This window comes from Salvelinus fontinalis, chromosome 3 (assembly GCF_029448725.1).
Source record: "Salvelinus fontinalis isolate EN_2023a chromosome 3, ASM2944872v1, whole genome shotgun sequence".
Taxonomy (NCBI): Eukaryota; Metazoa; Chordata; class Actinopteri; order Salmoniformes; family Salmonidae; genus Salvelinus; species Salvelinus fontinalis.
The window spans coordinates 43,814,452-43,824,105 of record NC_074667.1 but is presented as its reverse complement, the minus strand read 5'-3'; the positions used below and the strand labels follow the sequence as shown (position 1 = coordinate 43,824,105).

Here is a 9,654-nt window from a genome sequence, read left to right as displayed (position 1 = left end):
CTGTGTGAAAGAACAATATATGACGGAGAGGGAATGCATTGTGATATTTTAAAGCTTCCCTTGAACATGATTCCCATCTATAGAGGGTCAAAGTCTGCCAAATATATGTGTGAGACAAAGACAGCAGCCTTTATTCATCTTTTCACAGCATAATGATGATTACAACTGAATATTGAATAATCTGAGTAAAACAGAAAGCTGACATCCGGATCTTCTAAAAACATTTAATCTTTTGTCTGGACTGGTAGCCTACTCAAGCAGTAAAAAGTTATTATAAGACATAAAAGTAAAAAAAATTAAGGGATAGTTCACTCAAATTACAAAATTACTAATTGGTTTCCTTACCCTTTAAAGCAGTCTATGCACAAGGTATGACAGCAATCCATGCTGGCACTGTCTCCACATGCTAATGTTTTAGCATTTGTGGCAAAAATCCCATTCAAATCATGGGACTGAGAGCAACATTTTTTGCACATTATGCTCAAAACATCTATAAGTGGCGTTTTTGATCTTCACAATCAATTTAGATACTTTCAGATGATTTTGACATGATACACAAAAAATTAGAATATCGGTCCCATGACTTGAATGTGATTTGTACCACAAATGCTAATACATTATCAAATCTATTTTTATTTGCCATTTGCCACATGCTTCGTAGCCAACAAGTGTAGACTAACAGTGATATGCTTCCCAACAATGCAGATGTAACGGATGTGAGATGGCTAGCTAGTTAGCGGGTACGCGCTAGTAGCGTTTCAATCAGTTACGTCACTTGCTCTGAAACCTAGATGTAGTGTTGCCCCTTGCTCTGCAGGGGCCGCGGCCTTTGTGGAGCGATGGGTAACGATGCTTCGTGGGCGACCGTTGTTGATGTGTGCAGAGGGTCCCTGGTTCGCGCCCGTGTCGGGGCGAGGGGACGGTTTAAAGTTATACTGTTACACAGAGAGAAAAATAGAAAGATAATAACACAAGGAATAAATACACAATGAGTAACGATAACTTGGGTATATACACAGAGTCCCAGTACAGAGTCGATGTGCAGGGCTATGAGATAATTGAGGTAGATATGTGCATATAGTAAGGGGTAAAATGACTAGGCAACAGGATACAGTAGATAATAAAAAGTAGCAGCAGCGTATGTGATGAGTCACACAGCCCATCAATGTGGATGGGGCTTTGCTCGGCTCTCTGTAGTCCACGATCAGCTTCTTTGTCTTGCTGACGTTAAGGGTGAGGTTGTTGTCCTGGCACCACACTACCAGGTCACTGACCCCTTGACCTATAGACTGTGTCATCGTCGCCGGTGATCAGGCCTATCACCATCATGTCATGAGCAAACTTAATGATTGTGTTGGAGTCGTGAGCGGTGAACAGGGAGAACAGGAGGGGACTAAGCACGCTCCCATGAGGGGCCCCTGTGTTGAGGTCAGCATGGCGGATGTGTTGTTGCCTACCCTCACCAACTGGGGGCGGCCCGTCAGGATGTCCGAGATGCAATTGCAGAGGGAGGTGTTCAGTTCCAGTCCTGAGCTTGGTGATAAGCTTGGAGGGGACTGTGCTGTTGCATTCTGAGCTGTAGTAAATGAACAACATTTGCACTTAGGTGTAATATAGGATCTGTCCATATATTCATATTCCTTATAATCTAAAAGTGAAAAACTGGTCCTGACCTGGATCAGCACTCCTACCCTGAGACGCTTTGTGGATATGGCTGTAATTTGTCTATGTGGGATTTCACCTCTTGCTACTGCATTTCTCACTTCAGGTTCACAGATAACATAACACATAAACTCATCTGGCATAGAGAATTATTACACAAAGCCAGCAGGCAACACGCACATAGATGGTTCTATTCACGGTATCCATTTGTTTGTTAAAGCAGTACACATTGATTAACTATCCTACATTGAATCACATTTCAGAGATGCACATGCCACAGACATCTCACTCAAGGGACACTGCTGTCAATTTTGCTGTCATTGCAAAACATGAATTATGCAAAGATGTAGCTACATTATTGACACTCAACAGAAAACTCCATAGAATAAAGAAGGAAATCAGTATTTCTGTCACACAATACTAAGTTCTAATGGCTTTATTAAGATTGCCTTGTTAATACACTTATTTGTGCCCTCTTATGTTTGCAGGGTTCCATCTGCTGGGGGGAAAGGAGATATGTCTGTAAAGCACATTTTTCTACACGTTTAATCCAGATGATTAAATAATGTATTCCTATTATCAAACTCAATATCTCATTTAAATTCAATGATGCGACAGAAAATTAGCTCAGAAAATGCAAGTGAATAGTGAATTATTGTCAGGCATATTTTGGACAGCTATATTCAGTAGACAGAAACACGTGGAGTCCTTTTCCTCACTAGGTCTTGTTCTACAACGCGAGAACCATGCCAAAGTCAAAGAGGGACAAGAAAAGTAGGTTTTTATGTCAGATTCATCCAGTAGATGAAGAGTATATTAAGTATAGTTTGGCTGAATGCATTACTTGAGATAGCAGTTCACTACTATAGCATTTGCAGGGGATGTATTGCATCAAGAGGTGAAAGAGGAGGCCGCTAGCAAGCTAACTACATACTGTAGCTAGCCCCATAAGCTAATCGCTAGCTAGCAAGCAGGTTATGTTTGCAAATATAGCTATTGCTGAACATTTTTTGTTGTCCTGTAGGTATTAACCCTTATTGTGTGCCTTTTTCACTTCTCAGTTTCACTAACAAAAACAGCCAAGAAGGGTCTGGAAACAAAACAGAACTTAATAGAAGAGGTAACTATTTCTGACCATTCAATCCTAGTTAGCTAGTTGTTTCCTGTCTGACAATGATATCCAGCTAAAACTCTTTGACTAATAGTCTGTATCTGTATGTCCGTGAACTTATAGTTGCGGAAATGTGTGGATATGTATAAGCACCTGTTCATCTTCTCTGTGGCAAACATGAGGAACAACAAATTGAAAGACATCAGGACAGCCTGGAAACACAGTCGGTAAGAACACACATGAACACTCAACACACTAGTCTATGCAGTCTGGTTCTCATTATTAAGACAAATCAAATAGTCAGACACCTACGTGTTATGTGCATAAATACATGTAGCTGACTAGCCAGTTTGACTAAGGTTTTTCTTCACTTTCACAGATTCTTTTTTGGCAAAAACAAAGTGATGATGATCGCTATAGGTAAAGGATCAACAAGCGAGTACAAAGACAATTTGCACAAGGTATGTCAAATCTGTGATAAAGTGAGGGTCAAATTGCACAATGACACTTTGCAAGGGGTTCAATTAATGTCGGCCTGCTTATTTTGTAGGTCAGCAGGTTTCTGAGAGGAGAAGTGGGTGTGTTATTCACAAATAAAACCAAAGAAGAGGTACAAGAGTAAGTAGATCAATATTTTGATTCAATATTTCCATTAAAAATGTACAATCATTAGCTTGAGTCCTTTTTTGTGACGATCCAGTGCTGCGGCTGATTCCTTGTCCTCTGTGGTAGTTTCATATAAGTTTTTCTCTTGATAAATGTTCTTCAGGTATTTCAGCCAGTTCAAAGAGATCGATTTTGCACGATCAGGAAACAAGGCAGGGATGGCCATAACACTTGATGAAGGACCCCTGGAACAGTTCCCTCACTCCATGGAGCCACAGCTAAGACAGTTGGGTCTCCCCACAGCACTCAAGAAAGGTGAGAACATGTCTCTGATGTTCAGAGAACGCTTTCCTAAGTCTGTAATGATAGGATGCTTCTGATACAAACTTCTGATCTTTTGATTCATTCCAAAGAAGGAATACATGTTGCAATTGTTGGCTTATACCCCATTGTTTTGTCGTAGGAGTGGTGACGCTACTGAAAGACCATGAAGTGTGCAAAGAGGGAGACACACTAACCCCTGAACAGGCCCGTATTCTGGTGAGTTCTAAAGTGTTCCCCCAGGCTACACCTTCTGATAGGCCTATGAGACATTTTGCAAGTCCAGTTGCTAGATGGTCCTATAAATGGCTTATCTAATCAAATTAACTTATTTTCCATAACATAGAAACTCTTTGGGATTGAGATGGCTGAATTCAGAGTGCAGATCCAGTGCATGTGGAACTCTGAAACGAGCGACTTTGAGAAGCTATCTGAGGAAGAGGCCATGCAGGATAACGATGACAAAGAGGAAGAAGGGAATGGTTCTGGATAGAGCAATGGACTTCTCAGACTTAATGTTTTTAATACTGTGCCTTTTTTTTAGGTGACGTCAAAACAAACTACTTTAAAGTGTTTCCTAATTGCAATGTTACCCATGGAATTGTATATACATTTTGTGCTTTATACATTTTTATTGGTCCACTCAAATACAACAGTACCAACCTACAGTATGCTGGGTTGTCCTATAAAACATCAAAAGAAAGTTGGAATTGTTAATGCGAAGTATATCTTTAAGCTAGGCTGTAAAATCGTGACCCACAACGTTCATCAAATGCTTTGGCCATGGCAGATATATCATTAAGGAAGAAAATACTGTCCCAATTGCTCCCCAGTTTATTAAAGCCAAGACAGCCACCAGAAAAAGTTTCCTGAAAACACAACTACCCTCGATCGATTCATTGAATTTACATGAAGTGATATAATAATTGGGGCGGCAGGGTAGCCTAGTGGTTAGAGCGTTGGACTAGTAACCGGAAGGTTGCAAGTTCAAATCCCCGAGCTGACAAGGTACAAATCTGTCGTTCTGCCCCTGAACAGGCAGTTAACCCACTGTTCCTAGGCCGTCATTGAAAATAAGAATTTGTTCTTAACTGACTTGCCTAGTTAAATAAAGGTAAAAAAAAAAAAAAATAGGACCAAAATCATAATTGCACTTTTTTTGTAATTTTGCTAAAGCATCGATCTGATAACCAAACTGACCTATTTATAAAACCTACATCTCACTGTACATGTTAATTAGCTAACTGTATGCGGCACATTTGGTAAAAAGGCAACAGTCGGTGGACATAGTCGATCAGATGTGGGCTCTAGACTAGCCAGGGTTGTTGAGGAGCCATCTAGCGGAAGTAATTGGGGCACTCGTGGGCCACCAGGTCCCAGGCATGTTTGAATGCCTCCACCACACGCTCATCCAGAGGCCCTTCCTCAGAGGCAGAAAGGTTTTGCTCTAGCTGATCCATACTGGACATCCCAATGATTACACCATCTCCCAAATCACCCTGGAACAGTGGAGACAAAGCCCGGGTACAAGAGGACCCAACAATTAACACTACATACACTTATGAAGATTGTTTAAATAGCACTGCTGACATTACATTGTGAAAAGAAACATTTCACTCAAAGAAATTTGATTTGTAATCATTGACTGTTTTTACAGGCAGCCCAATTCTGATATTTTGCCCAATTACTGGAAAAAGGTCTGAATTAGGCTGCCTATGTAAATGCAGCCAAAGTGACCTAGCTGATAGTGAGTTGTCCCTGTTCATTATTGAATGTGGGCGGTTACCTTGAGGTGGGAGTGGTGGTACATCCAGCGTAGAGCAGCAGATGTCATGGAGGGTTTGTTTGAGCCATACGCTGTCTCCATGGCATTCTGAACAAGGTCTATTGCCTGGAAGTGGCTCTCCTTCCAGTACCTGACACACAACACATAAATCATCCAAATGTAATGTTTAATTGTATCTAGTGTAAAGGTAATCTGGACAAATCATGTTTTTATTGTGAGTAACTACTGTGACCATACTAGTTTATTATTAATAATAATATTTTATTCTGTTCTCACCTGTCTCTGTAAGCACCAGCCCAGTTGTTACCAAAGAAACGTCCTGAAGGCTGAGAACCTTCTTTATCCTGATAATGGTACTTCCCTGTGAGAAGGCCCCCTGGTTGCACAGAAGAACAGAGTGATGTTAAACCAAGTTCTCACACTAGACATTGAGATTTTTTATGATCCTCAATATCTTGCCATTTTAGAGGTGTTATAAACTCAGCAAAAAAAGAAACATCCTCACACTGTCAACTGCATTTATTTTCAGCAAACTTAACATGTGTAAATATTTGTATGAACATAAGATTCAACAACTGAGACATAAACTGAACAAGTTCCACAGACATGTGACTGTTCAGGGACACATTATTCCATTTCTGTTAGAGGGGGTGTCAAAAGTAACAGTATCTGGTGTGGCCACTAGCTACATTAAGTGCTGCTGTGCATTTCATGGACTGCACCAGATTTGCCAGTTCTTGCTGTGAGATGTTACCCCACTCTTCCACCAAGGCACCTGCAAGTTCCCTGACATTTCTGGGGGGAAGGGCCCTAGCCCTCACCCTATCCCTCACCCAATCCAACAGGTCCCAGATGTGCTCGATAGGATTGAGATCCGGGCTCTTCGCTGGCCATGGCAGAACACTGACATTCCTGTCTTGCAGGAAATCACAAAGAGAACGAGCAGTATGGCTGGTGGCATTGTCATGCTGGAGGGTCATGTCAGGATGAGCCTGCAGGAAGGGTACCACATGAGGGAGGAGGATGTCTTCCCTGTAATGCACAGCGTTGAGATTGCCTGCAATGACAAGCTCAGTCCGATGATGCTGTGACACACCACCCCAAACCATGATGGACCCTCCACCGCCAAATCGATCCCGCTCAAGAGTATAGGCCTCGGTGTAACGCTCATTCCTTCATCGATAAATGCAAATCCGACCATTACCCCTGGTGAGACAAAACCATGACTCGTCAGTGAAGAGCACTTTTTGCCAGTCCTGTCTGGTCCAGCAACGGTGGGTTGGTGCCCATAGGCGACGGTGTTGCCGGTGATGTCTGGTGAGGAACTGCCTTACAACAGGTCTACAAGCCCTCAGTTCAGCTTATTGTGGACAGTCTGAGCACCGATGGAGGGAATGTGAGTTCCTGGTGTAACTCGGGCAGTTGTTGCCATCCTGTACCTGTCCCGCAGATGTGATGTTCGGATGTACCGATCCTGTGCAGGTGTTGTTATACGTGGTCTGCCACTGCGACGACGATCAGCTGTCCGTCCTGTCTCCCTGTAGCTCTGTCTTAGGCGTCTAACAGTATGAACATTGCAATTTATTGCCCTGGCCACATCTACAGTCCTCATGCCTCCTTGCAGCATGCCTAAGGCACGTTCACGCAGGGACCCTGGGCATCTTTCTTTTGGTGTTTTTCAGAGTCAGTAGAAAGGCCTCTTTAGTGTTCTGAGTTTTCATAACTGTGACCTTAATTGCCTACCGTCTGTAAGCTGTTAGTGTCTTAACGACCGTTCCACAGGTGCATGTTCATTAATTATGGTTCATAGAACAAGCATGGGAAACAGTGTTTAAACCCTTTACAATGAAGATCTGTAAAGTTATTTGGATTTTTACGACTTATCTCTGAAAAACAGGTTCCTGAAAAGGGGACGTTTCTTTTTTTGCCGAGTTTAGATGCACAGTACCTGCTAGAGGGTTGTATGCATAGAATCTGATGCTGTAGTATCTCAGACATGGTAGCAGTTCTGTCTCCACCTGTCGTGTGGTGGCATTGTACATTCCCTACAGAAAGGCACAGTTATTTGGTATTTTATTAGGATCCCCATTAGCTGTTGCAAAATCAGCAGCTACTCTTCCTGGGGTCCACACAAAACATGACATAATACAGAACATTAATAGACAAGAACAGCTCAAGGATAGAATACTTTTTTTAAGGTACAACTAGCCTACATATCAATACATACACAAACTATCTAGGTCAAATAGGGGAGAGGCATTGTGCCGTGAGGTGTTGCTTTATCTGTGTTTTGAAACCAGGTGTGCTGTTTATTTGAGCAATATGAGGTGGAACGGAGTTCCATGCAATAATGGCTCTACAATACTACGCTTTCTTGAATTTGTTCTGGATTTGGGGACTGTGAAAAGACCCCTGGTGGCATGTCTGGTGGGGTAAGTGTGTTTGTCAGAGCTGTGTGTAAGTTGACTGCAAACAATTTGGAATTTTCAACACAATGTTTCTTATAAAAAAGTGATGCTGTCAGTCTCCTCAACTCTTAGCCAAGAGAGACTGGTATGCATAGTATTTATATCATCCCTCTGATTACAATGACGAGCAAGATGTGCCACTCTGTTCTGAGCTAGCTGCAGCTTAACTAGGTATTTCCTTGCAGCACTGGAGCACACGACTGGACAATAATCATGATTAGACAAAACTTGCTTTTTGGAGTGTGGTGTCAAAAAAGAAAAGGATAAACAGCATTCAGAAGTTAGTTACTATTTAATAATATGATGTATTTTGAATGAAGGCAGTGTGGTATGTGACAGATGCAGACTTCCCGTGTGTGTTACCTGATAAACAGTGGGAAGAATCCAGTTGTTGTGTCGGCAGATGGTAAAGATTTCAGCCACTTCCCATGCAGCATAGTTTGATAAGCCAAGCTCCTTAAATTTCCCCTGAAAAACAACATAGCAATAAATTAGATGTCTACAAAAGTGCCAGGTGGTGTGAAATATGCTTTAGGTGCCTGTATTACGGGGTGGGTGTGAGGAGAGTTGCCCTCCGGATCGGTACCTCTTTGTAGAGCTCATGGCAGGCCTGCAGTGTGTCCTGGATGGGGTTCTGATGGTCTGGAGCATGGAGGTAGAAGAGGTCCACACACTGTGTACGCAGTCTCTTCAGAGAGGTGTCCAGCTGGGAACGCACACTCTCTGGTTTCAGGGTCTTTCCTTCCCATGGGTTGGCCTTGGTGGCAATGCTCACTGTAGATACAGGCAATAAACACAAACATGGCTGATAAGATCCAATCGGGTCATAGAACATAAGAACGTAAGAAGTCATACTGGTAATGTAGCAGTGGTTTGTAACATCGCAGTTTGTTATCTGGGCACACTTTATGCACCAGTATGATTTAACTGTTAATGCACTCACCGATGTAACTACAGTTACTGTTACTACTAGTATGTATGAAATCTGGTGAAATAAAAACACTTGCGGCAGTGGTACAACATAGCATACTCAGATTATATTGTTACTTTTGTTTTCAATGTTAGTATACTAGACAGTAGGCTATTAAAGCTGTGTTCGTTACCCGTTTTGGGTAGATTCATTCCCCCAATGATAGTTTCTGCCTGTCCGTCTGTGTACATGAAGGCAGTGTCCAAATCGTTGTGGCCGCGCTCCAAGTAGGCTTTCACCATGTTTGTGCTTGTCTCCGAGTCAGCACGCCCCCCAAACGCCATCGACCCCAGTAGTGAAATCGGGCGTTTCAATTGTGTTGATCCGGTCGAAGACATGTTGCGACTATGATAAACAATCGGCGGTAAATACTTGGATCCTGAAGCGAGTCTTTGGTGAAATACACACAAGCCTACTCTTGCTCCCCAAAGCATAATAAACCGCGTGGTGTCAGCTGAGCACAGGGCAAAGGACGGGCAAGCTGACATTAGGGGAGTGTGTCAAAGTTGCAAAACGCTTTCGTGTACGTAAAATGGGAAACCGACTGTCACAAACAGTCGGGTTCCCATTGGAGCAGGAAGTACAATGAAGAGTTCAGTTACCTCCGTTCGACAAAGATTTCCAGGTTCGGAGTCTTTCTATCAATAATTTGAATTCCTACACTAGGAACAGCGTGGTCCCTAGTGCAGTTCTCATTTCAACCAGATGATGTCAGCAAACTACAACAGAT

General features: G+C 42.5%; 2 protein-coding genes across 2 annotated transcripts; one reads left to right on the top strand and one right to left on the bottom strand.

Annotated features, from left to right (window-relative positions):
• Window positions 1–2,333: 2,333 nt before the first annotated feature.
• Window positions 2,334–4,368, top strand: LOC129849758 (mRNA turnover protein 4 homolog). Its single transcript, XM_055916511.1, has 8 exons — window positions 2,334–2,436; window positions 2,724–2,782; window positions 2,897–3,000; window positions 3,153–3,234; window positions 3,324–3,391; window positions 3,543–3,694; window positions 3,843–3,919; window positions 4,047–4,368. Exons 1-8 carry the CDS (start codon window positions 2,409–2,411, stop codon window positions 4,191–4,193), a joined length of 717 nt encoding a protein of 238 aa, XP_055772486.1. The 5' UTR covers window positions 2,334–2,408; the 3' UTR covers window positions 4,194–4,368.
• Window positions 4,369–4,516: 148 nt separating this feature from the next.
• akr7a3 (aldo-keto reductase family 7, member A3 (aflatoxin aldehyde reductase)) lies at window positions 4,517–9,434 on the bottom strand. The gene is made up of 7 exons (XM_055916505.1): window positions 9,058–9,434; window positions 8,541–8,728; window positions 8,318–8,422; window positions 7,435–7,531; window positions 5,763–5,862; window positions 5,487–5,616; window positions 4,517–5,199 (listed from the first exon to the last, which is right to left on the bottom strand). The coding sequence occupies exons 1-7, from the start codon at window positions 9,410–9,412 to the stop codon at window positions 5,038–5,040; spliced, it is 1,137 nt and encodes a 378-aa protein (XP_055772480.1). The 5' UTR covers window positions 9,413–9,434; the 3' UTR covers window positions 4,517–5,037.
• Window positions 9,435–9,654: the final 220 nt, after the last annotated feature.